Here is a 26642-nt window from a genome sequence, read left to right as displayed (position 1 = left end):
GCACTCCGGTATGCTGTATGTCGCGGCTTCTGAGACGAGGTTAATGAAGTCTGCATTTACAAGCTTTATTTAGGCCCTAAAGCAAGAAGGGAAAATGGCTTCACTACTCCGTGGCATTCTTGGACCGAGGCTGTATAGAGTGAACTCTCATGGAACGATTAAGGTGAAATCTTGTTCTATTTATATATTTATAGGCCTACACGTCTATCGACCAGACACCGGGTCACTGCATTGTCCCACATACTGCGTTCTGTGTTTGTATACCCTATGCCTATGGCTACCTACCTCAGGCCACTCTAGGTAGGGTGTCTGGAGAAAAAAAATATTTTTCTTATTTCAAGAAAATATCACATTTTCTTTGTGAATTTGAAGAGAAATGACCTTCAGACTGACAGAAATGTAAAATTTTTGAAAAAAATCCAATTATTGGCTGCAAAAAAGAAGAATGAAATTAGGTAAATTTTCAGCATTTCTCTGCCATAGTCATAGACTGTGTAGTTAAGAAATGGACACACACAAATCCAAATTTTTTAGCTTCCGAGAGCTGTTATAAATTTATTATTAATGCCAAAAACTTGTCCATAAAGAGTCCAATAGAATTTTTTATGCTCTATCTGATGGTATGATTTTTATAAAGATTTGGAAACCAGATCACAATGAAAAATTGTGACAAAGTGAAAAAAATTGTGCAAAACAGAAATTTCATTTTCCCATAGAAAACGCATGGAGGAATGGCAATCTCAACACACACAAAAATAAGGGTTTGCAATTTATCTCTAAATCCTTATTTAAAATGATCATATAAACTTGTCCTTACTGTCAAAAGAAGCCCCTGAATTTTCTCTTTCCATACATGCCAAACACAAGTTAATAATCAATTCAGATCACATTTTTCTAGTAGCCTGAACTTCCCCGAAAAAATGTGCCATATTTTCCCCTAAATTAGCCTGTTTTATGCTGACACTTTTCAGTGTGGCTTCAGACACCCTACTCTAGGCGCACTCACACAACATGCGAGGTTAGTATTACTAACCTCGCACAACACATGTGATTTCATAGTGCATTTTGACGTTTTCATTCATCACACGAATGTGAGGGACTAAACTACGCCAAGCCTTTCAATATTTGTCCACTATGTTAATCTTGATCGTATTATTTGAAAAAGGAATTCTAAATTATTTATTAAGGTGTTTTTATCGCTTACCTCCAAATCTCAACCAGGATACTTCGTTCGATCCGTCCTTGGTTATCCTCATATTGCGGTGGAAATTACGCAAACAACAATCGAAATGCGAAATTTTCCTATCGAACATTCTCGATTCAAGTCGTAGGGGAGGGAGAAAGGAAAGAAAAGAAGGGAAAGGAAAAAGCGAGAAAGGGAATGGAGGGGGCGGTAAAGGAAAGGAGAGACAATGAAAGACAGATCAGGGGAGGGGGAAAGGTAAAGGAGAGAGAGGGAAAAGGAGACCATAAAATAGAAAGAAAACAAAAGAAAGGAAGAGGGGAAGGGAGAGGGAAAGAAAAATGGAAAGAGCAAGAAAAGAGTAGGGGAGGGAGAAAGGAAATAAAAGAAGGGAAAGGAAAAGCGAAAAAGGGAAGGGAAAGGGAGAGAAGAAAAGAAGGGAGAACGAAAATGGGGAAAGGGAGAAGGAGAGGGGATGATGAAGGGGATAGGAAAATGTCAAGTTTGAAGATCTGAATATTAACACTAAAACAAAATTAGACTCCCATGTTTTATTTATAGAAATACCATCTTTTTCATGATTAAATAAAGGTTCAACGTCCCTGTTCTAGGTCTAAACTTCAACATAAATCTACTGGCGCTTCGCGCTTGAATTCTGGAGGTCATTCCTCTTTTAAAAGTATAGGTAATCTGTCGGACTTTTCAAATCCCAAATTTAAATCTTAAGCGCAAATGCCCTCGCATTATTTTTCATTTAGATACAGTCCTGTCATCAATATCAAAAACTCTATAAGCGCGAGCTTCGCGCTGGCATCATTTTTGTAAGTGACATTTATGATGTTGTTCATATTTTAAAAATGTCCATTTGTTGAGGTTTAAATGTCCAAAAGTTCAGCGCTCGCATAATTTGTAAGGTAAATAGGCCTACCCTTTTAATTGTTATACAAAGGCGCTTATACAACGTCCAGAATGCAGTTCGGAATATTGAAAATAACTATTGGTCCCGCTATTTCTGCCCGTGCGACAAGCATTTATCATTTTGAATCATGAGATTCACCTTTAAAATATGATGAAAAAGTATCGTTAAGACTGAATTAAGAAAAAAAGAAGCTCACGTTTCACGCTCGCATTTTGATCCGTTAGCTTGTGATAATAATGATGACTTCGTTAATATATCTTAGCGGACATGTCCACCTTTTGGTGCTTCAAGAAAAATAAACACAACACACGAATAATAATAGAAAACGAACAAGGATAGAATAGATAGTTACCTATCCCACTCATGAATTCTTATTTAACAGTCCGCAAAACGTCTTTTTTTCGTGTTAGCTTATTTCATATACATACATATATATATATGTATATATAGGTCTCCTCATCATGGTTATAAAAAGTGCTCAGAATGTTTTATTTTCAAGTCCTTGTATCAGAATTTTCAGCTCGGGCAGCTCTATCGCATTTTGATTACTATCCTGTTGATTTATTTACTTGAACAAAATATTTAAAATGTCCAGCTTTTAGAACAGATATAAAAAAAAGGTATTCACCTTTGATCATAGATGAGGAAGAAGAAAAAAGTGCAAAAAAATAGGAAACAAACTAACGAATTAATGTGACATAATTTTTCTTCATTTCAAGGCGACTCTTTACATTTCATCATCGCTGATGGCGCTACAATAGAAAATACCGCTTGACAGCAAAAAAAAAACAGAAAGAGGAAAATAATGCTGAGCGTCTAAAATGCAGCTAGCAGTACAAGCTGCAGAACCGTAAACAAACATCTTGTGAATAATATCGCGCGCCCTCTTTAAGCAAAAGTTTACAACCACGATTACCCTGCGGTATCTACGTGAAGATCACGAGAAAATGCTTTTTTTTTCTTAAAAACACACCAAAGAGAAGAAGAGAAACGATCCATATGGTTCGGTAAGTGTCATAGCACAATTAGAAACATTATTTTAAAAGCAATGGCATAGTTATTTTAGTAAAAAGGGTGTGAAAATTTGCGTGCACATGTGCATATGAATCCTTCGCACGCGAGATGCATTGATCCCATGAGTGCTCTAGGCGACACCGCAATACTTACCCGTGTTAATAAAGTGGGACTCCGCTCACGCGCGTTTGGGCCTCCCTAGCTTAGAACTAAGCACTAATATCACCTTAAAAACTAAATCTACAAGGTATGTATAATCTATTTAGTAATTTGTTAATGTTTAAACGGTACTCACCTGTTCTTTTGATGTATTTTCTCCAGAATTCCCACGGATTTGTCCCAAATCTTGCGACAAACCACGTTGCGGTAGACAGCTGTACATTTTTTTTTATTTATGAATAAAGCGCCCCTTACGATAGTTGTTAACAACGCGGCCAAATCGTTAGGTTTTTTGCACTGTGTCCAAGGCTTTTTTATTTTGTTTGATTTTTTATTTTTTAATAAATATTTTGTTCAATAGCGATTTTTACGTCAAATATTAAATTTATATCACAAAATATTTTTTAATTGTAGAAATATACATAATATTATGCAATAATTTATTCTATATATATTTTATAATAAAATTTATAATTGTTGCGGTCTTTAAAAAAGGATAGTCGATTGATCAGGTGATGACCACACGTATCACGTGATCTGAAAATCAGCTTCATACCGCTTTGATCGCACTCGACGGTGACCGGACTGACTGCCCAAAAAAGATCGAAAAATGACTCAAATGTAAGTTTCCCTTTATTTTATTAAATTCAAATTAGGAATAGGAATATATTTAATGGGCAATCTTTTAATAAATGATAAACAAACGAGGACAAAACTCATATTTTGGGAGTAATATCATACTTGGGTGCAGGAAACAGTACGGTTAGGAGTTCTAACCTGTTTTTAACGCATTGTCGCCTATGAGGTCCATACATGCTAATGTTTGGACCTCATTGGTACTAGGAGTGCCTCAGGCGATGTTCGTGCAGGCTCCACTCTACTTCACTACCGCTACACTACGCTCCACCTACCCGAACATCGGGACCGTGAACCATGTCGGATATACCGAGTCACAAAGGTGGGATGGCAATCATGATAATCGTAAAAATTAAACAAAAAAAATATAACGAAAAAGATGATTGACTTAATATCTATTCTTAGTCTTACTCTACACTCGTATTTCACTCCGTTTCCATCCTCCGGTTATCCTCAAAATTTGTGATTTTGGGCCAGTATCTTTCTCCTCACACGTATTATTCACAGCCGATTTCAAATCATCGCATGCGATCGCGATCGGTTTGACCTGCGACCGATCGCGATCGCATGCGATGATTTGAAATCGGCCGTGAATAATACGTGTGAGGAGAAAGATACTGGCAATTACTGGCCCAAAATCACAAATTTTGAGGATAACCGGAGGATGGACACGGAGTGAAATACGGGTGTAGAGTAAGATATTAAGTAATTCATATCCCTCGTTATATTTTTTTTGTTTAATTTTTACAATAACCATGATTGCTATCCCACCTTTTATGACTCGGAATATCCGATCAAGTTCACTGTCCCGATGTTCGGGTAGGTGGAGCGTAGTGTAGCGGTAGTGAAGTGGAGTGGAGCCTGCACGAACATCGCCTGAGGTAATGGCTACCTCAATTTGCTCAAGCGATGTTCGTGCTACTGCTAGACAGCTGGCACTGGCAGCCGTCTGTTTAGGAGTTTTTTAACATTTTTAATTTTATTCTAATTTCTCCTCGTACACAGATGGCTCGCTATCGTGCAGCCACCATGATTAGGGGTTTAACAATGCAAATTCCCCGACGGGGCTCATCGATTTTTGTCTTTATTTCATAAAAATATATAAAAAGAACTACCAAAATAAAGTAAAGTCAAAAAGATTATTATTCTGTTTTGGCCTGAAATTCACCAAAATGGGGAAAAATAAACTTAAAAGGGGAAAAAACAGTGACTTCGGCTGTCGCGCAAGTTCACTTCCCTGTTTTATCCGAACTTAATACATAAACATATATGGCCATTGAGTCCCCTGTAAGCTGTACAGATCGTTGGCTGTTCCGCTGAACTCTGTTGGCTTTACTCACCAAATACAGAGACCAAAGTTCTAGCTCGATCTGTACAGGGACTCAATGGCCCTATGTTTATGTATTAAGTTCGGATAAAACAGGGAAGTGAAGTTGTGCAACAGCCGAAGTAAGTCACTGTTTTTTCCCCTTTTAAGTTTATTTTTCCTTGTTTTGGTGCATTTCAGGCCAAAACAGAATAATAATCTTTATTTTGGTACAGTTCTTTTTGTATATTTTTATGAAATAAAAACAAAAGTTGATGAGCTCTGTCGGGGGGATTTTGCAATCTTAACCCCTAATGGTGGCTGCACGATAGCGAGCCGTCTGTGTACAAGGAGAAATAAAAAATAAAAAAATGTTAAACTTATAAAACTCCTCGAAACAGACGGCTGCCAGCTGTCTATGCATAACCATAATCTGTTAATTCACACAGGCTCCCAACTTGGGCGTCGTGCACAGGAAAGTACAAAGCACAATACCCGCAAAACTTCCATGGAATTTGTTATTATTTAGACACTAGATTACAAACTGTTATTAACTTTAATCACTCAAGGGTTCATGACCATCTAACCCTAGCCTTGAGGACTCCATGTCGATGATGATATTTTAAAATATTTTGACATGATATACTTCTTCATCATGGAGCTTTGAACCGCCTCCCATATATGTATAAGAGACACATCAAAACAAAGATGGATTTCCCTAGGAAATCAATTTTTGTAGATAGAAATCATGAAAGTGTTTGTGATTTTATTTATTTTTACACCTTCATACGCCTAATGCATATGAAGGTTAAAAAAATTGGTTAATAAAAAGGTGAAAAATTGAAGGTTTCTTACCAGACCGATCTCGTGTAAATCCCTTGATCCGTTTGTCAACAAAGCAAATACAATAGGTCTGACCCTTGAACCGCTTCGTTATGACGTACTTTCGATTAGCGATGTTACAAAATGCCGTTTCGAAGAACAATTTATAGATAAAAATTATTATTTAACAAATACTAAAAATTAATACGTGATTATGAATAATTATTATTATTATAATAATTATACCTTGAACGAAGCCCGCAGTGCTACCGTTCGTTTGTCAATAAACGTTCCACCAAAGTCTTGACAGTAAAAAGATTGGACAACACTTTACCGACTTCGCGTAACGCTTTGCATCTATTTTTTCTATCTGAATATTCATGACAATGTGCATATAACTGTTTTCACAAAATATTGCTACACGTTAAAATTCTTTTATCTTTCTTTCCTTTTTATTCCAGAGAATAAAAAAGAACCTTTATTTCATAATATAAACAAAACAATAACAAATCGAATTATTTTACATAACTCTTTTACATACAATCTTTTACATACATTCATTCTTACTTCATCTTGTCTACATAACATACACTATTTTATATAAAGAGTACTAGTGATGCCTACTTCATAAAATAATTAAAAAATAACGCCCACTTCTGAATTTCTCACATTGATTGTTTTTCATAAAAATGTACTTTTCAAAAACAAAAAATCTCTGAATTTCACTTTTAGGTAGATTAAAATTAGGTAATTTATTATTCATTTTCATTTTATATATATGAAAGCGAGAAATTAATAGAATGGTATTTAAAGCACAAACATTAAATGATCTAATTCCAAATAAACACAATTCTTGATCAAGCTGTAAATCAATATTTGAAAGTTCTCTTAACCATTGTATAATTTTGTTCCAAAATAATAAAGTTATCGGACATTCAGAGAACAAATGAATTAATGTTTCTTCTTCAAGTTTACAAAAACAACATAATCCTGAATCAAATTTATTTATTTTTAAAAGAAATAAATTAACTCCCAAAATTCTTTAAAATGTAAAATAACTTTTAAAATTCAATAACTTTGTTATCAGAAGGTGTGCATGATGGGTGGTTATTGAATTGTAATTAAATCTTAAAGTGCTTGATCACCAATGTGCATCAAGGCATATTACAGAGCAGTGGCATTGCTGGGAGACATACAGTAGCTTGCCCGTTGCACATGTAGGCCATCATACAGTAATCTCTGAGAAGCTTATTGTTGTTGGTGGCTAATATCATTACACTTGTTTGGTACAGTAACTAACAAAACATGGCATGAACCCCAGGATTCTAATGCAAGTTTTTTTGCATTACATTGTAGCCTGGTACTGGATCGATGCCTGATTTGGAAATATAATGCCTATTTCTATTTGGGTTTGTGTGTTGATATATACTGTATTCATTCTTTTTGTCAATCCACCTGCACTTTGAAACATCCATATAAAGTGTCCTACAAATGCTGTTGTTATTGTTGAATATTTTTATGGGGAAATTCAACTATCGAGATGAATTTGGGGGTGAGCTTGTTTGAGGGTGGCTGTACTTGTGATTTGTTCTTTATATGGTTAGTTGCAGTGTTTTAATCTATGTTTGCTTACAATTTGTGTCTTTGTGTATCTTTCAGGGTCATGACTACCAATCCAATGCAATTGAGAAACACAGTGACAATATAATAAAGCTGGTAAGTTTGTAGGTAACCCGCGGGGGGGGGGGGGGGGGGGGGGGCAGTCAAATATATTGCTGTACACATGCATGACAAAAAAAAACGCGTTTAAAAGGGTGTGTTTTTCAGTTTTAGACACAGGCCGTGCATGCATTCGTTAAGGGTATCAAAAACACAGATTTCCAAAAAAAGGGTGGTTTTGAAAGAATGGTAAATCGCGGGGTCAAACGTATTTAGGGTATGTCTTTTTTTTCCAAAGCTTTTTTTTTAAGACTAGCTAAACGTGTTTAACCCTTATTAAACTGGGGGGGGGGGTCAATTTGACCCCCCCCCTCGACAAATTTCGCCACTACACCGCCGCGCAAATTTTTTGACCGCGCTGCTTGCTGACTTTTTACTTTCAAGTCTTGCGCATCTTTTGAGACCATTTTGCAACGCCCAGGTACGCGGTTCCGAAATTACGCGATATTTTGTAAGAACATGTCGGTCCCAAAATTGCTCAAAAACCTGATTACGTGTATAAAATCAATGCAAATTGTGTTTTTCAACCAAAAATCATAAATGTATCTAGATGTATGATAATAATTTGACAATTAACCTTGATTGAAAAGACTTTCTCATGAAATAATTGTTTGCTGCAACTTCTGTCTTTATTATTATCCTGGCTGTAGCTGAGCTGGAATATGCGCCATTAAAAGCAATCGGGGAATAAATCCTACTGGGTACTTTATTCACCTCATCTGGGACAAGCTTGATTAGTGTGGATGAATGTATTGCAAAGGAAATTAACATCTGGGCCCTGTCTTACAAAGAGTTATAATTGATCCAATCAACCACAACTATGGAAAGCCAGCAACTTCAACATGTAAAATGCATTTTCGTTCATAATATTTTATAGATATGATGTATATTCATACATTCAGTGTTTTCTTGATAATTCAGCATGCTTCTCTTTGTTTTCAAAGGACATTGTGCAAATTTCCTAAAGAAAAAAATATGACAATGTTGGATTTCCGTATAATTGAGGTTGATTGGATCAATCAACTCTTTGTAAGACGGGACCCAGAAGTTGGATTCAAACATACAACCCTCTGATTTAAAGTTTGAGAGTCAGAACCAATACACCATGATGCTTTTACACAGGTGAATATATAAAAATAAGAGCTATATAATGTATGTCAATCCCTTAAAATTGTTGTATTCTGTAAGGTTCATTTTACTAGAATTTGATTTAAAACATTGGTATGAAACTTTTACCATGGGTAAGATGGATTGATGATAATTCATTGATTTTTTTCTTGAAATATTCTAATTCCCGCAGATTTCATTTTGCTGGTCATTCGGATACTACACATCTCCAATAATTATTGGCATCTTGTATCGACGAGGTAAAAAACTAATGGGTCATGAAAAATTAAAATCTGAAACAAAATGTAAAGTGTTATACTCATGAAAATGACTGTTGGGTAATTTGTTGGATAATACTTGATCTCAATGTTTGAGACCAACACTAAAAGATTTAAAAGACTGCTAAACATTTCTTTTCAGGATTATTTCACTTACATGGTGCAACTGAAAAAAAACCTAGTCTCACCACAACGCACACTTTCAAAGCTCACATAATGATAAGTTATTAAAAACAGCACAATACCATAAGTATGCTATGCTTGTGGAAAAGTTAGTTTTCAAAAATTGCTATAAACGATTCTGAAAATTTGAATGTATCAAAATCTGTAATTGATCCGATATCTTGAGGAAAATAGTTCGCTAATATCAGTGCCATTCAATGTTTACATTTTGCTTGGAATCATGCAGTTTTAATGCCAGGACATAAACATTCATGAATTTTATTTCTTCAAAGTAGTGGTATCATTTAGGAAATAACATTGTTACATGGATGATTAGGAATTGATAATTTGTCTTATCCCACATGGTCTAATCCTGCTCTGTTCACAACAGGTTTTTGTCTCGCCTGCATAGCAGAGCGAGACTATAGGCGCTGCTTTTCCGACGGCGGCGGCGGCGTCAACATCAAATCTTAACCTAAGGTTAAGTTTTTGAAATGACATCATAACTTAGAAAGTATATGGACCTAGTTCATGAAACTTGGACATAAGGTTAATCAAGTATTACTGAACATCCTGCTTGAGTTTCAGGTCACATGACCAAGGTCAAAGGTCATTTAGGGTCAATGAACTTAGACCATGTTGGGAAAATTATTTTCAAAATCTTAACCGAAGGTTAAGTTTTTGAAATGACATCATAACTTAGAAAGTATATGGACCTAGTTCATGAAACTTGGGCATAAGGTTAATCAAGTATTAGTGAACATCCTGCTCGAGTTTCAGGTCACGTGACCAAGGTCAAAGGTCATTTAGGGTCAATGAACTTTGGTCAAGTTGGGGGTATTTGTTGAATTACTATCATAACTTTGAAAATTTATGGATCTAGTCCATGAAACTTGGACATAAGGTTAATCAAGTATTAGTGAACATCCTGCCTGAGTTTCAGGTCACATGACCAAGGTCAAAGGTCATTTAGGGTCAATGAACTTTGGCCAAGTTGGGGGTATTTGTTGAATTACCATCATAACTTTGAAAATTTATGGATTTAGTTCATGAAACTTAGACATTAGGTTAATCAAGTACCACTGAATATCCTGTGCGAGTTTCAGGTCACATGACCTGATGACCATGGTCAATGGTCATTTAAGGTCAATGAACTTTGGCCGTGTTGGGGGTATATGTTAAATTACCATCCTAACTCTGAAAGTTTATGGATCTAGTTCATAAAACTTGGACATAAGAGTAATCAAGCATCACTGAACATCCCCTGTGAGTTTCAGGTCACAAAACCAAGTCAAAGGTCAGTTAAGGTCAATAAACTTAGGCCATGTTGGGGTAATTGTTGAAGTGCCATCATAACTTTGAAAGTTTATGGATAGAGTGAATGAAATGTGGACATGGGTGTAGTTGACAGTCTTAAGTCTCTGTTCAAATGTCATTTATGGTCAATGAACGTGGTATTATGTCATTATATGAATTATGTTTTTGTTAATGATTATTTTATAGTAGTTTTCAAAGTTAGCACTGCTGCTATATTCCACTTGTTTAATTAATCATCTGTGAAAATGAATAATCCATCTTAGACATACATAGATATTAAAACAGGATTTAACTCAATTGTTTGGAAACAAATGTGAAATTTATTTTGCAATGACCATTTGGTTTTCATATTGTTATCATTGTTAAGGGTAGTGCAACCCAAATGGAAAGTTGGTCATAGGCAGAAAGCAAAGTCAGAGAGAGAGAGAGCAGATAGAAGAAAGTTTGAACAAATTTGAACAAACATAGAGTTTTGAAAATGGTAGAAAAAAGTCATTATTATTCCTGCTATTTCGAAACTTGTCCTAATAAATATTTGTTTCATGATTTTTTTTTCTCACTTTAGGTTACTTTAGCCTCGATGGAGCATTAAGTCTGGGAAAGTTTGGTGGGATGATGTTAATTGCACTATGTGGAGCCTTTTACGTCAGAGGTAATATATCAGGGGCCCGTCTTACAAAGAGTTGCGATTGATCCGATCAATCGCAACTATGGAAAGCCAGTAAAATCAACATATAAAATGCATGTTTGTTAAAAAAAAATCTAGATATGAATGTATATCCATAAATTCATTGATTTCTTGACAATATGGTGTGTTATCCTTTGTTTACAAAGGACATTTTGCAAATTCCTGCAGAAAAAAAAATTATGACACTGATGGATTTCCATAGAGTTATGATTGTTTGGATCAATCGTAACTCGTAAGATGGGGCCCTAGATACTGGTCTTAGAATTGAAATTGAATGTTTACCCAACAAAAAAGAGAACCCTTGTTTTTGAAGAGTACTAAAATTTGTACATGTGAAGATTAGAGTACTTAAAGATGAAAATTACTTGAAATTTACCTATTACTAGTTTATTATTCAGGAATACATGATGTATTTGCTCCGAATGAATAAAAGAATGCGTATAGAATTATCACTCTGTCATACGCATTACCTACTGTATATTCTGGACAAAGACAAATTTGACATTTCCATATGAAATGAAAATTGGAATTTCACTTTGTTGCATGTGCAATACGGTGAACATGTCCTGCATGTAGATATGTGTATTGAAGAAACCAAATCTATTCATGTGGTATTTTTAATTGTTGATTTCTATAACTAGAGAGGGTGTTGTTTTCTTGTAATTATGCTGTTATCAGTACTTTTCTTATGTCAGCAAATATTTATCTTTACTGTTCTCATTGCCGTGGTATAGTCAACCCTCGTTTAATTGAAACCACTTTTTATGGAGTGCCAGTTAATTCACCAAGTAAACATTTTCTAAATCCTGCAGCCCCCAAAGTTAAAAAAAAAAATCATTTTGATGTAAAGGGGGGAGAAAATGATATGCATGTAATGGATTTTATATTTTGCGATGAATATGGAAGAAGTAAGATGAAACACAACATTCTATAGAAGTGTGGAGTAAAAATTATGTTTAGTCTGGGATTAAACATTGGTTTAAGCATCAGAATACCATCAAAACAAAATTCACTCTCCTAAATGGCAAAGATTTCCTGATAACAAGCTAGATTTGATCAACATGTTGATCAAATTGGTATTTAAAGTGTTATTGAAAGGGTATACATGTATTTCAAAGTTGGACTGTTTCTGAAAGTGAAACTATATTTTGTTCTTTATTCAGGCCTGGGAAGAGCTTACAGTCCAGAGTATGGGGTTTTCATCACTTTACTAGATGAGATAAGTAGGAATGGACAGAGTGAGAATAGGGTAAGTATATCTTTTCAGTGCTTCCATTGTTATCTCTCAACATTTCCCTGGTCACCTACGATATGTGATTTCTGTAAATATTCACACAATACATGATATTAAGAATTTCTATAAGATCAAATTATGAATGTTCTTTGGAAATACAGGACACTCATCTCTTTGATCATTTTTATTTTCCAGAAAGAGTTGCAGTTCTATGATTTTGACTTCTCTGCTTGGCCAGTTGATTATCAGTGGAACAAAAGGTACAGTATTTATTCAATGCACTCGTGCCATTTTTATTTTGAAAACATTACTAACGATGCAAATTCAAATTATTATATTCCACCTTTTCAATTTGTGGAAATTAAAGTACATGATAAATTGTAGCATTCTACTTATCACTAGTCTCTCAAGTAAATAGTTTTGATCCGTAGAGTCACAACGAACATCTGGAGTGTATCCAAAATGGAAATGTATTACGCCCTGTTTCACCTCTGATGAAAGTGCATTGCACTGTATACTAACTTAGATTAAAGTGTGTTGCAAATTTAGGGCTCAAACTTAATTGTAAGTCTTTCAATTTCATGAAAAAAAATTGTGATTGATCGCTCTTTATTTCTTTGATTCAGAAAGTGTAAATAAACTTGTGATAGCTGAAAAGGATCTTTTAATTACAATTTAACAAAACTGCAAAGGAAGTTTGCAAGTAATTTTTTAGGCTGCACCATAATGGCTTCATCACAATGGTTTAGAGCTTAATGATTTATTTTCATTTTTCCCCATCCAGTGGCAGCCAGCCGCTGTGGAAGAACCAGTCTTCAGGTTCACAGAGGTCCCGGGGTGCTGTGGAATGGCTTGGCGGGTTGCCATGCCAACTGCTGAGTTACCTTGCCATTCATAGCTTTGGATGCAGGATAGTCTATCCAGGGAGTACCGCTCTGCTCAATGCAGCCATAAGTAAGTCCAGTCAGTCGTTCAAAGGGATGTGATCAATTCAAATATAACGGGTGGTATTTTGATAGCCATAATGGGTTAACTTAGACCAGCGCTTCTAAACCTTTTTGTACTCGAGGACCACTTTGACTCTCAGATTTTTTTCGAGGCCCACCTACCAAAATTTTAGGAAAATGTCCATTTTGATGAATAAACGTTTCGTGAAATTTGAACACAAAGCTCTGAATCACATTTGAAACAAACAGTTTGAGAACTAATCTGCATTCTCAAATGTCCGGTAAATGGGCAACATACATGATTGATACCTAAGCGTGATTCAGTTAGGTTTGACCCGCATAGACTGATCGGATATACCATGTTCGGACAGGTCTGTGAAATATACTATAGTTTTTCTCCTATTTTTGTCTCCCCTGGAGCTTCTCGCAGCCCACCGTTTGAGAAGCGCTGACTTAGACCACACTTTTTATAGAATGCCAGCTTTCAAATCATTCACCAATTTACAAAAAATTATCCTGCTGAAAAAATTATCAAAACTTTGAGCCATGAAATGGAAAGAATAGGAAAATAAAAGAATTATAATAAGTTTTAGAGAATTAATTGATAAATTATAATTGCCATGAATATGGAAGAAGTATTATGAAGCCCAGTATTCCATTGAAGTGTGTTTTAAAATCAGTTTAGACTAGGGTTAAACCGAGGCTTAATGATCAGAATATCAACCATTGGCAATATTATCAATTGTTTTGTGTAGGTATACACATTGTTTGGTTTTTTAGAGGAAGAGGGAAATTACTGTTCCAAATAGATGACATACTGTAAGATAGCATTATGATTGGAGATATAGACTAGGTTATCCATCATGAGGTCATCTGCTTTCTTGAGACAAGACTGGTACGACCACAGCTTGTTCCAATTTGATCAAGAGGATCTTCAGTACACAAGTCGGAGTTAAGTCCTTTGGGCTTCATATTCAAACCACTTTTTTTTGTCAAAGGATTTGCACAGCAAGCTAAATTCATTCCTTGAACACACAAACACTGAAACCGGCAATATGAGCTAAAGCTATGGAAATAAAAATAGTTAGTTCCTCAGAATAAGTTATTTGTATACATGTATATGTGTCTATTTTTTACATTTACATTTCTATGTCATATTTGTTACACACCCAGGTTCCCAACTTCTTCTTGGAAGGATGAAGCTCATTGAGAAGGATCATGGGAAGAGGTCAAAGGTCAGAACAAAAGATGGCAACTCAATCGATACCATGTTCGTTGACAGGAGGCTCAAGACAGCATTTCCAAACGGTCAAAAACTGGTACGACATCAAGCTTTAATGAATGAAATGAGAGAATCAATCTGAAAAAAAAAGAGTAAAAATGAGAGTAGCAATGTAGTTTTATCAAAATCAATAATAAAATAAAACAGTTTTGAAAGTTTGAAAATTATTCTTGTACTTTTTATGGGGATCCTCACATTGGCAAACATGCCCCAAAATGCTAATTTTGTAAAAACAACTTTGCATTAATGTTGTTTTGTACACAAATATTCCCCATTATCTTTCAAATCACACCTTGACTCCATCTGAGGCAACGTTTGTTACTGGAAAATATGATTTACACCACATGTGTCAAGGTCAGGAGGAGATAATCATAAATATGTAAAATATAGAGGGAAATCCCCTTCCCCAACTTTATTTTGTTTAATAATAGCTTGATGTCTCTCACTCTCTCTTGCATGTGGTTAATTTTGATACGCAGGTTATTACAAGCGAAGGTAATGCTGGCTTTTATGAAATAGGATGTATGGAAACACCCCTAAAAGGTGAGTTCCTTTTGTCTTTACTTCAAAATCTAGATTTATTATTTCTATGCCTCCACAAATGTAGGGTGGATGCCGGATCTATTATGCTGTTGGGTTGTCCTGTCCAAGTTTCATTCTCACGATGATTGAAGTACTGTTTGAAAGATCAACTTCAAACTTGGTCCAAGTAAACATAAACAATTGACGATGATCTGGGTCCTGTAACACAAAGGTTAGCGATTAATCGTATGCTTGATTTTCATGATTGATTGTACATTGTAGTCAATGGAATCAATCGTAGAAAAATGTTCTACGATCATTGCTAAGCTTTGTGTTTCGGGCCCCGAATCAAGGTATGAAGGTCAGATGTCACTGAGGTGATTTTATGTATTAAACCGTCTTGCTTTCGTTATGAATGGAGAACTGCTTGACAGATCAATTTCAATCTTGGTCAAGTTTAAGTGCTGGTTTTGGAACGGTCTACCACATTGGACATGGACAAAGGGTCCCAGTTAATTTTGTCAGAAGCAGTGCAGAAAAAATACATAAAGTTTGACATACAAGCAGTTAGTTTGGAGTCGGTTCTGAGTTGGTTTCATTGTTGTTACTATAGTATTATGTTACAGTCACACTAGGGTCCTGTAACACAAAGGTTAGCGATTAATCGTACGCTTGATTTTAACGATTGATTGTACATTGTAGTCAATGCAAAATCAATCGTAGAAAATGTTCTTTGATCATTGCTATGCTTTGTGTTACGGGCCCCAGAGCTCCATAACACAAAGATTAGCGATCAATCGTTACATGAACTGACCAATCAAGATCAATTTTACATGCTCATTTAGTTCAAAATACTGACCAGGAACCAATCAGAAGTGTTCTTTCATAATTTCTTTTCATCGCTAAGGTTTGTGTTACAGGGACAAGGGAATCCTATTCATGTCTGACAAATAATATATAACATAATTTTCAATGTCATACCATCTGTTGGTTGGAGTTTGATTTTATTGGTATGACTGTAGCATGAACAAAGAAGTTGATCTATGGTGCTTGCTACAATGATGCTTTTCACACTACACAGACCTTCCTTAACCCCGGGAAATTGGTGAGGCTAAGGGGGGGGTCTAAGCCCCACCAACTTCCCGGGGTTAAGCTTAGCCCACTTTGATTTCACACTTCGTTTTAGCAAAGTGGGCTAGCATGGTAAATAGTACAGTAGTATCTGGCCCTGCAAAAAAAAAGGATCAGCAGGTTTATTGCGGTGATAGCACCACGATTGCGGTGCTAAGAGATGCAGTGTGAAACGAATTTGGCCTAAGGAAAAGTGGGGCTAAGCATTGGCCAATCACAGAAGTCGAAATTGCATGTTAATCACGCTCTGTGTGGCAAAATCATCAATATTCATGAGCTGTGCAATAGTCCGGGGTTAAGGCGTTAACCCCGGCTAAGCAAATAGTATGGGGTTAAGAAAGACAGTGTGAAACCCCAAAAGACAGTCTGGGGTTGAGGATAGTATAGGGTTAAGGAAATGCAGTTTGAAAAGCATATGAGTGATTATCTGTCAAATGGATTTCATGACTTACTTACTGAACCATAAAGATGTTCTCTCTTTTTTTTTCTAGCTGGATATTCAGTGCTAGGATGGAACCACCCAGGCTTCGGAGGAAGTACAGTAAGTTGTCCGAGTGTATCATTGTAGACCAGTTTCTAATTAATGACTTCTGATATGAATAGATAGTTTGAAATGCAGATAAGTCTTTTTTACACTTAGATCAGGTACTCGCAATGCAATAGAGGTGTCCATACATTGGATTTGATTCTCTTTTGGAAAGCTAATACCTCCATCTTAATAACATAGCATCAATCATTAAATAGCAATTAACTATATTCTAATGCTCCTTTCAACTAATTTATTTTGCTGTTGTACATCATTACGGTATGCCATCTTTTTTTTTGCGTATTGTATTCCTCTTTTTAGTTCAATGATCTCAGTACCACAATGAGCAAAAATTGATGTATTCAACGAAAATGACTTGTAATCTCAAGCTGCTAGATACAACATAATTGGATTTCTCCATCCATGCAAGCTTCACCCTGAAACTCTGCTTTCAATGACTTTTCAGACACCAAATATAAACAAAAGTAATACTCAATCCAAGTTATACAAAAATGATAGAAAATAGAGCTTATATATTTTTTCAACACTTTTTTAATCTTAGGGTTCCCCATTTCCAGAGACTGAAGGCAATGCCATTGCAGCAGTTATGCAGTATGCAGTAGATGAGCTTGGCTTTGCCTACGATGACATCAGTCTATTTGCATGGTCAATTGGAGGATTCGCTACTTCATGGGCTGCCATGAATTATCCACAGATTTCCTTTGTTGTGAGTGGCTTTTTAGTGTATTTCTGTGACTATCCTCGAGTAAAGATGGGGGCTTGGTGGGGGGGAAATTCCAAAATTTCATTTCCAGGGGGTGGGGGAGAAGAAGGAAAGGACAGATAAGAAATGGATGAAATATGATATAATTCTCTGAATATTATGCCAAATTCTGTCAGCAACTTTGATTTTCTTTCACAACAGGTCGAAATGTTCATGTGCTGCTGCCTCCCCCCCCCCAAAAAAAAAAAAAAAAACTGTCCATGATCAACCCCCTCAAACTATTTGTTTCTATCATTAAACCACTGCTCAATATTGCCTTGATTTAAATCAAGATTTGTTGAAATTGAGAGACAACCTGCGATAATAATCATCCTGACATGGTTAGAAAATTGTCTAAATAGTTAAAAATAAAGTTTTTAAGCAAAAATCAAGATATTTTGTTTCAGTGTTTTATAGAGCTGTCCTGGTGGCTGGTGTAACAGAACAAAGAAGTATTCTGGCTTAATGTGTTGGGGCATTTCATTTAATGGTACATGGATGGGAGAGAAAAATCAAGGTTTGGGATCAGCATGAAAGCGAAAGTTGTTTTATATTTTGAGAGAGAGAGTGGGCGATTGATAGAGAGATTGTAATATTAGATACTATTTCCCTTCCCTTTCTCTTTTTATACAGATTGTAGATGCAACATTTGATGATCTTATACCTCTTGCTATCGCTAAGATGCCACCAAGTTTGTGTGAGTAGTTCTTATATCTTATTCATGCTTTAATAATTCATGTTGTGAGAATACCTGATTGAAAATTGTGGGATATAAGTCTTGCCAATTCTTTAAATAACGGCAGTAAAAAAAAATTATGCTGTTATTATTAGACTGTAGAATTGTTGGAATACTTCTAAGAAGAGTGCCAACAAACAATCTCAAGTGCTTTATAAATTTAAATTAAGAAAACTTGTGATCATTTCTGGGTTCTTTTATAGCTTGGGAAGCTGATTTAATGATGAAAATCATTGATTGCTGTTATTAAGTTTTTATCCTCTACAGCAAATTTTGCTTCGTTCATGATAAGTTTTATGATTTTGAAAGTTGATCCAAATAATAAAACAGTTGATCGGTAACTGACTGCCGTTATTTTTGTTACCTTCTACAGCAAATTTTGTTTCATCAACAATAAGGACATACATGAATATGAAGATTGCAGACAACCTTAGCAAGTAAGTTAAATATGGGTCCTGTAGCGCAAGGCCTAGCAATCAATTGTAGGCTTGATTTTAAAGATTGATAATGCTTAGTAGTCTATGGCCCGTATTCTGAACTCGGGTTTAAATTAAATCCTGGTTTAAAGTTGTGGTTTAACTATGGAGAGCCAACTGGGGCACAAATTCTTAACAGTACACATCCAATTTATTAACTTATCTGGCAGCCAAATTGTCTGGGAATTATGAATTATTATCATTATGAAAACAAAAGGAAACAAAATAGTAAACATAAGAAATATACAATACAAACAGAATGTTAGAATTTTTGGCTCCCCATAATTTTAGCACAGAGTTAGACCATGGTCTAAGTTAAACCTGACTTCAGAATACTGGCCATTGTGATCAATCATAAAAATGATCACTGCTGAGCTTTGTGTTACGGGGCCAGAAGACAAAAATCTTGCTTATACTGTGTATCAATACAGTAACAAAGGGAACCCCAAATTTTCCTGATTGTGGGCAAATTATGAAATCAACAATTATGGAACTTATATCTCATGATATTGTGAGTTTTCAGCATTCTAACGATACTCTAATTAGGTTGCTAGGACATTTTAAACTTGCTAAATAAGTTTGAAGGGTTTTGGTTGCAAATCAAGTTGTGATTGATTTCTAAATTAGGGTTTGATTTCAATTCTTTGTGCGACAGACTTCAGATTAGCCCTATTAATGCTTCATGAATAAGGATGAGTACCAAAGTGATAGTTTTCTCTTTATTTTTTATTTTTTTGCATTTCAGCATTCCATGTCTTTCATGAGAGCATTATGAAAACCTCCACACACCAAATATGACATGAAATGCTTTGTTGTTGTCCAGGGTTTGGCCACTTGAATATCTAAAAGGCCCAGTGATATAATTGGCCTGATTCATAATTTTACTGATTTCAATGGAGCTACATGTAAGTAGGTATTCATGAGGCCACATGTACACATGTAGGGGGGGGGGGGGTCATGGACCGATTCCATCTAAATAGGGGTTGTGCATGTTTTTCATCATGCTCTGTTGAGACATGGTGTCAAATGAAAAAAAATCTGATGTCCTCGCTCTGGTACTCTCAATAAGAGAATGTATTAATAGAAAATTGTTTCCAAATGTTTGATAATATTATACGTCAACTATTCAAAACACAACAACATCCATCATGGTTTTTATCCATGTTTCCAAATTTGTTGTTTTATCCAGTTACAAGGGCCCTCTTAGGATAGTGAGAAGAACAAAGGATGAGATCATTATAACATCGTAAGTAATTTAAGACCAAATCAAACATTAATGTCAGATGATTTTATTTGTTTGTTTTTTTCCATGCTTGCTCTTACTTCTGCTTTCAAATATCGCACAGTAAATGTATGAAATGTGTTTGCATATATAAAATTATGTACATAAAGGATCCATAACATTAACAATATCGTTGTGATATAGGGAATACAGAACAAGGGTATAACGTAGGCCTATATACTTTTCTTTGAAGACATAATTTTGTTGTGTTATTAGTGAATGGTAAAAAATTGGTAATTGGTAAGTAGCAAACTAAGCATGAGATTATATTGTGTTTTCAAAGCAATATTAACACACATGCTCAAATGAACCTATCTAATTCACTGTTTTGGCTATTTTTACCATAGTTAATTACAGCCAATGCATTTTAATTCCTTCTCAAAATTATTGCTCACTTCAAAGACAGTTTACTAAGGTTTCGCTTTTTTTTTACAGTCCAAAAACTTAATAATTCGCATTTTATCTCTATTTTATTATTCTATCAAATCATTGACACATGATACATTAAAATCAAAGCAAATATAAATAAGTAAAAAGATCAATATTATGGCAATAAAACAGCTGTCCGTGAATGCAATTTGTATGCTAAATTTCTTTATCACAATCCTGTGGAGGGAATTCATTTTACATCATAGACCCCTAAAATTGAGTTGAATTGAATATGAATTATCATGATATACCTCATTGAAATTTACTTGTAACTTTCAGCGAACTTCCTGATGTAGCATATAATAGAGGGAATGATCTCCTAATCAAGATCTTACAATCAAGGTGAGTACACTATGACTCTATGTATTGGAGAGCCAGCGACTTTCATGTTGTTTTTTTACAGCTGAATGGCACTACACAATTGCTGTTCATCAAACAATCAATTTTTTTTCTGGCATTAAGATTACTAAAGGCTTTTCAGATAACATTGGAAGCAAATAATTCAGATGATATGGATATTTATATCTATTCATAAACTCTGAAATAAACAATTTTTTTATTAAAAATAATTGAATTACAATTATATTTTATAGGCTACAAATTGTGTTTATATTCTCACTAGGAAAAAAGTGAAATGGTTGTTATATGAAGCACCCAGTGCTATTTTAATAAAATTATTTGCATTTGTATTTTTCATGTTCCAAGAAGCACCTAGGGCTGAGTCTTGTCAGAACTTTTTTGTTCAAGAATTCTAATTGGTCTTATTTGTCAGAAACAAGTATTCAAATACATGTAGATAGGTATCAGAAATTTGAACACACAAAAACAATAAAAACAATTTGATGTTATCAACAACTGAATGCTTTATCTGCATCATAATCATATTGTAAAATCTATTTCTAAACCCTGATCAAGTGAGTCAGAATCAGGATTAACATGTAACACCTCACATTCTCATTTATAAAATTTAAGATTTCTCCAATGTCTCATGTGAAAGGGGGTTACCATATCATGTATTATCATGGTATTCTTTTTACACGAGCTTTCTCACAATATTGATATTAAAATTCTAATCTTTTGACAATGAAATTAAAGTGTGAAAGTGGGAATGGCATGTCACATTTCCTCATTTTCTTGTCTTGGTCTTTCGATGTCATCTTTTGTGATGTGGAGTTGCCAACCTGAACAAAAAAAATTGCAATATTATCAAAGCTGAAAATCAGTATTTTGGTGAGGAAATCTGTATTTTCAAAGAAATACCACAGTTAATTTTCAACACTTTACATTTGCTTCTATAAGAAAGAAAATTAAGTGAAAAAAATGTGAGTATTGTAATCATCAGTTCATGAATTATTGGTGGAAATTTAGACACCGCAAGTTATCATACCTAACATAGCTGGCTGTTTGTGTTTACAACGTGTACACATGTACACGACTAAAAAACATGCTGTGTACACGTGCATCAAAAATGGACTTTCAAAATGGGCCTACTTGCTTTGTTGAAACACCAGATTGGAAAAATGTTACCAGAATCTGGTCTCATCGGATTAATTCCATAAGTCTAAAATCTGTGATTCACAATAGAAACATCATTAGAATTGTGTAAGTCACTCCTGCAAGCCCACCCCTTCTAATAATTGGGAATATATACTCCCATCCTCACAAGTTTGTCTAGCATATTACTACTATTTTTTTTTCAGATATCCAAAGTTGTTAGACGATGAAGTAACAAAGGTTTTAAGGCAATTCCTCAGCATTTCAGATCAACTTAGCATGTGTAAGTAAATGAGACTTTTTCTTGTGTATCATAGATGAGAACTCTTATGTGCACTGTTGCATTAAAGTGACCACTCTAGTGACCACTATGTCTCTTCAATTTACTTTTTTCTAACATAAATTTTCTCCATGCTCAACATAAACATATCAGTAAGTTTGTTCTTGAGGTTTGTAACAATAAATATACATCTTATCAACTAAGATGTTTGCTTTACTGAAATTTATGATGTAATTTTTCTGTCTCTTTCTCAGTATCAATGTATTCGGCGTTTGAAGTAGATGATTCTGCATGCTTACGTGTTCTCAAGGAGTATGCTGAGAAGCACTCTACCAAGCTCCCTATGCTCATAGGTATACCACAGCAGATGGATGATGATGATGAAGGCGATGATGATAATGATGATGGTATTAATGAAAATGATAGTGATGGTGATTATAATGATTATGAGGAATGTGATGATGATGATGATAGTGTTGATGATGATGTGCTGTAGATAAGGATGGTGATAGTGTTGTAGATGATGACGATGGTGACAATGACGAAGATGGTGATGACGACGATGAAGGCGATGGTGATATTGATGATGATATTAATGAAAATAATAGTGATGGTGATTATAATGATTATGAGGAATGTGATGATGATGATGATTTTATTGATGTTGATGATGGTGTGTTGTAGATAAGGATGGTGATAGTGTTGTAGATGATGATGACGATGATGATGATGGTGATGATGACGATGATGATGGTGATGATGACGATGATGATGATGTGTTGTAGATAATGATGGTGATAGTGTTGTAGATAATGACGATGGTGACAACGATGGTGATGATGACGATGATGACGATGATGATGACGACGATGGTGACAATGATGATGTTGTAGATGATGATCATGATGAGAATAATTGTAATGATGACGATGGGTATTGATGGTCACTCTCAAATTTATGCATAGGTCTTTCACTTCATTATGAGGGAAGTATATTTGTCCAAAATGTGTGTTAAAATCATGTATGAATCAGTTTGAAATGTATCGTTATTTCTCTCTGTTTTTCACCATGATGTTGATAAAGATAAGCTCCTTTAATATTTCCTCTTTATTTTCTTTAGGTGATGATATGAATCATTCAAGGAAGGTGCAATTAGCTTTGTACTTGGTGAGTTGAATATTGCTACTTCATTGATAAATCTATTGGGTATTCATGATATGCAGAGGTGGTGGTGGTGGCAGCAAAGAAGAAGACTGAGGAAGATGAACAATTTTTTTTTTAAAGAGAAGAAAGCAGTAAAGAAAGAAAGGAGGAGGAGGAAGAGATGGAGAAGGGGAAGGAGGGTGAGGGAGGAGGGGGGAGAAGGAGAATAATATATCTGTAAAGTGCTTTTAGAGATTTTGTACAGATGTACTAAGTGCTTTATTAAAGCAGAACATTATTTTTATTATCAGGAAAAGAAAAATACGAAGAATAAGTTGAAAATAAATCTCCCTAATCATTTTTATTCCTCTTTCTTTTTTTTATTTCACACAGAGTACCAAGTACATGACAGATTTTGACTCCACCCACTGCACACCTCTACCAGCATCGTACTTCCTACCTCCATGGAATCTAGACGATGAGATGAAATGATCACACCCCACCCTCAACCTTCCCTTTCCCTCCCCTTCCCTTTCCCCTCTTCTCTTGTTGCTTCTCATTTGTTTCCTCACCTTGCCTCTCTTACTTTCTGGAAAAGTGGAGTTCTGGTGGGGGGGGATCATCAACAATTTTCATCTGACAACTATTCATGGTACCACGGAGGTGCTATAACCAAGTGGTCTAAGACACCTGACTAAGATGTGAAAGTCTAGGGTTCAATTCCCAGCCACAGCACTTATGCACCTTGAGAAAGGCATTTTATATCCTACATTAATAGAAATTGAAATGATCCAAGCATGCGTTGTTGGTACCAGTGTGTGTAAGTGTTTATTTGAACCAAACAAAAGGGATCTTGATTTTCTGAGGAGCACAGATGTCTGACTTTTATAATCATTACAACTTGTCAGTCACCTGGTCACAGGTGTGATCACCTGATCACAGGATTGAAGGAAAAAATCTGGGGGGGGGGGTGGTGTGCTTCACAAAGATTTAAGTATGACTTAGAGTCGCACTTAAATGCCTAGTTGTATGCGTTATAAAAGGCATTGGTCAGATCATGACAAGAGGACGCGCATTATTGCGTATTGATCAATAAGATTTCATGTTGCATATCATGTACGCGTTGGCATTTAAGTGCGACTCTACTTTAATCTTTGTGAAACACCCCCTCGTTTTGTTTATGATGATGGTAATGAAGCAAACACTCGTCAGACAACTATATGGGATGACACAGATACTGTCCATAGCTCCTGCCATATTTGTGATACAGATATTCAAAATGCAGTCCATTGTACAGCTTAGCAAGAAAGAAAACAGTGAAGGTAGTCTACCCAACTGAGATTTTGTGATACAGAGATACCAACTATTGGCCCCTTTTGCAATATTATGGTACTTCAGGATTCTTAGAAATAAATCCCTTTCCTCCAAATTTTACAGAAAAGTTGATTTTTTTTCTTCTCCCAAGTACATGTTCTTATCCTCCTTCAAATAAATGCACTTTGCTTGATGGGACTGGCATATCCCTGTTGATTGAAATTGTAAAATTGACTCTAAAATGTACTTTGAATTTGAATAGAACCTTGTTGTGGATATCATGCTTAAATTAATTCTATTTTTACTTTAACCACCGATAAGTCAGTGTTTTTCACTTTTGTGCAATGATTAATGCATGTACAGATTAGCATATTTCATACATGTACTTGATGTTTCATCAAGTTAAAGTAGAATTTTTTTCATGACGAGTTGTGAATGAGAAACTTAAGAACAGGGATATAAGTAGAATGATACATGTAGATGATTTCCATGTAGTGTTGTTCAATTAAAATGTATGCAATCGAAAGAAATGTAGGTACATGTATATCTATTGAAATACATCTAGATAGTTTGTTGATAGAAAATAACATGGTTATAAAGTGTTTTATGTGATCATAGAAACAATGATTGCGATAATTGTCTGATCATGTATAGTGTATTTTGACATAAAGTGTTTACTGGTTGTCAGGGAAGGGGGGGGGGTACTTAGTATAATTTAGAAAATCATAGAAATTCATATTTTTCCCCATTCCGGAGACCCTCAAATTTGGGATTTCTAGTTCCAGTGCCCACTCATACTCAGCGCAGCACAGTAGCAAATTGCCATTGACTCTGCATTCATGGACAGCCAGCCAAAGCTAGCTCTGCACACCGATTCGGAGACTGCTGATTGGTTATCGTGCAGAAGCGTCACGTCCAATTTCATGCATATTCATGCAATGCTCTGAAACACGGAATTTGTATGCCGTTCCAGAGCATTGCATTTTGAGCAATCATTGATCCTAGAGCAGTTCCAGAGACGCCCATTTCAAGACCAAAGTTTAGTTCCAGAGCCCCCTATTGTCGTTTTTGGTGCGGCATGTAGGGGAATGGCCTCTGATATTGCAGGACATTTAGTCGACTGTTACTAGTGCCAGGGCATTTTGTTGGGAGAATAATTACTTGGCCATATTTCTTTTCCCATGATATTTTTTTCCTTCTTTCATCTTTTCCTTTTTGGTCTTGCTCTTCTTTTCCCTTCTTTTCTATGTACCTGAAAAAAATGGGAGGGGGCAGTTGCCCCTCCCCTTTGTCCCCTGTAGTACGCCCCTGATTGGTCAAAGTATAAAGCATTGTTGTGGATGCTGTTTTATTTAATAGCTCATTCAATCATATTTACATTGCAAAATGCTGTTTGAAATACATTTTATGTGTTTTCTTTTCATAATTTTATCAAGTCTGTGTAGTGGTAGACTTGAGAGAAATTCTTATGGTGGTGCATGTTTTTTATTGCTGTTATGCAAAATAAGGGCCAAATGATTGTATGATAGTAATTACAATGTTCCCATACAAAGCACGAGTAGTACAAAAAGAAATATATTACATATTTTAAGTCATTTCTCCTTTTTCATAGTGGCTTGCAACCGCCACTTCACAAATGCACCGTAAGTGGTGCATGCGCCACTGAGTTTTACATTATTTTCTACAAGTTAATGGGTATTGTATATACACTGTAGTTCATTCATTTGTGAGTGTATTGAAGTAAATTAAAGGAAATGAATATTGTGAATATGA

The 26642-nt window shown here is 35.3% G+C and overlaps 1 protein-coding gene across 1 annotated transcript; it reads left to right on the top strand.

Annotated features, from left to right (window-relative positions):
• Positions 1-26642, top strand: LOC129277940 (phosphatidylserine lipase ABHD16A-like). Its single transcript, XM_054914131.2, has 19 exons — positions 1-163; positions 7699-7755; positions 9059-9125; positions 11188-11274; positions 12474-12559; positions 12740-12804; positions 13329-13498; positions 14665-14810; positions 15253-15316; positions 16918-16967; positions 17515-17679; positions 18349-18412; positions 18825-18888; positions 20117-20173; positions 20918-20980; positions 22339-22415; positions 22667-22765; positions 23533-23579; positions 23949-26642. The coding sequence occupies exons 1-19, from the start codon at positions 95-97 to the stop codon at positions 24045-24047; spliced, it is 1596 nt and encodes a 531-aa protein (XP_054770106.2). The 5' UTR covers positions 1-94; the 3' UTR covers positions 24048-26642.

Source organism: Lytechinus pictus, chromosome 15 (assembly GCF_037042905.1).
Source record: "Lytechinus pictus isolate F3 Inbred chromosome 15, Lp3.0, whole genome shotgun sequence".
Classification (NCBI taxonomy): Eukaryota; Metazoa; Echinodermata; class Echinoidea; order Temnopleuroida; family Toxopneustidae; genus Lytechinus; species Lytechinus pictus.
Note: the sequence above shows the minus strand (reverse complement) of the source record. Positions and strands in the feature narration are given on the sequence as shown.

Excerpts from the sequence above, each read along its gene's own strand:
- LOC129277940 (XM_054914131.2), top strand. The coding sequence starts at position 95 with ATGGCTTCACTACTCCGTGGCATTCTTGGACCGAGGCTGTATAGAGTG. Across the intron at positions 11,275-12,473 it reads TGGAGCCTTTTACGTCAGAG|GCCTGGGAAGAGCTTACAGT; the intron begins GTAATATATCAG and ends TTCTTTATTCAG. Across the intron at positions 20,174-20,917 it reads GATGAGATCATTATAACATC|CGAACTTCCTGATGTAGCAT; the intron begins GTAAGTAATTTA and ends TGTAACTTTCAG.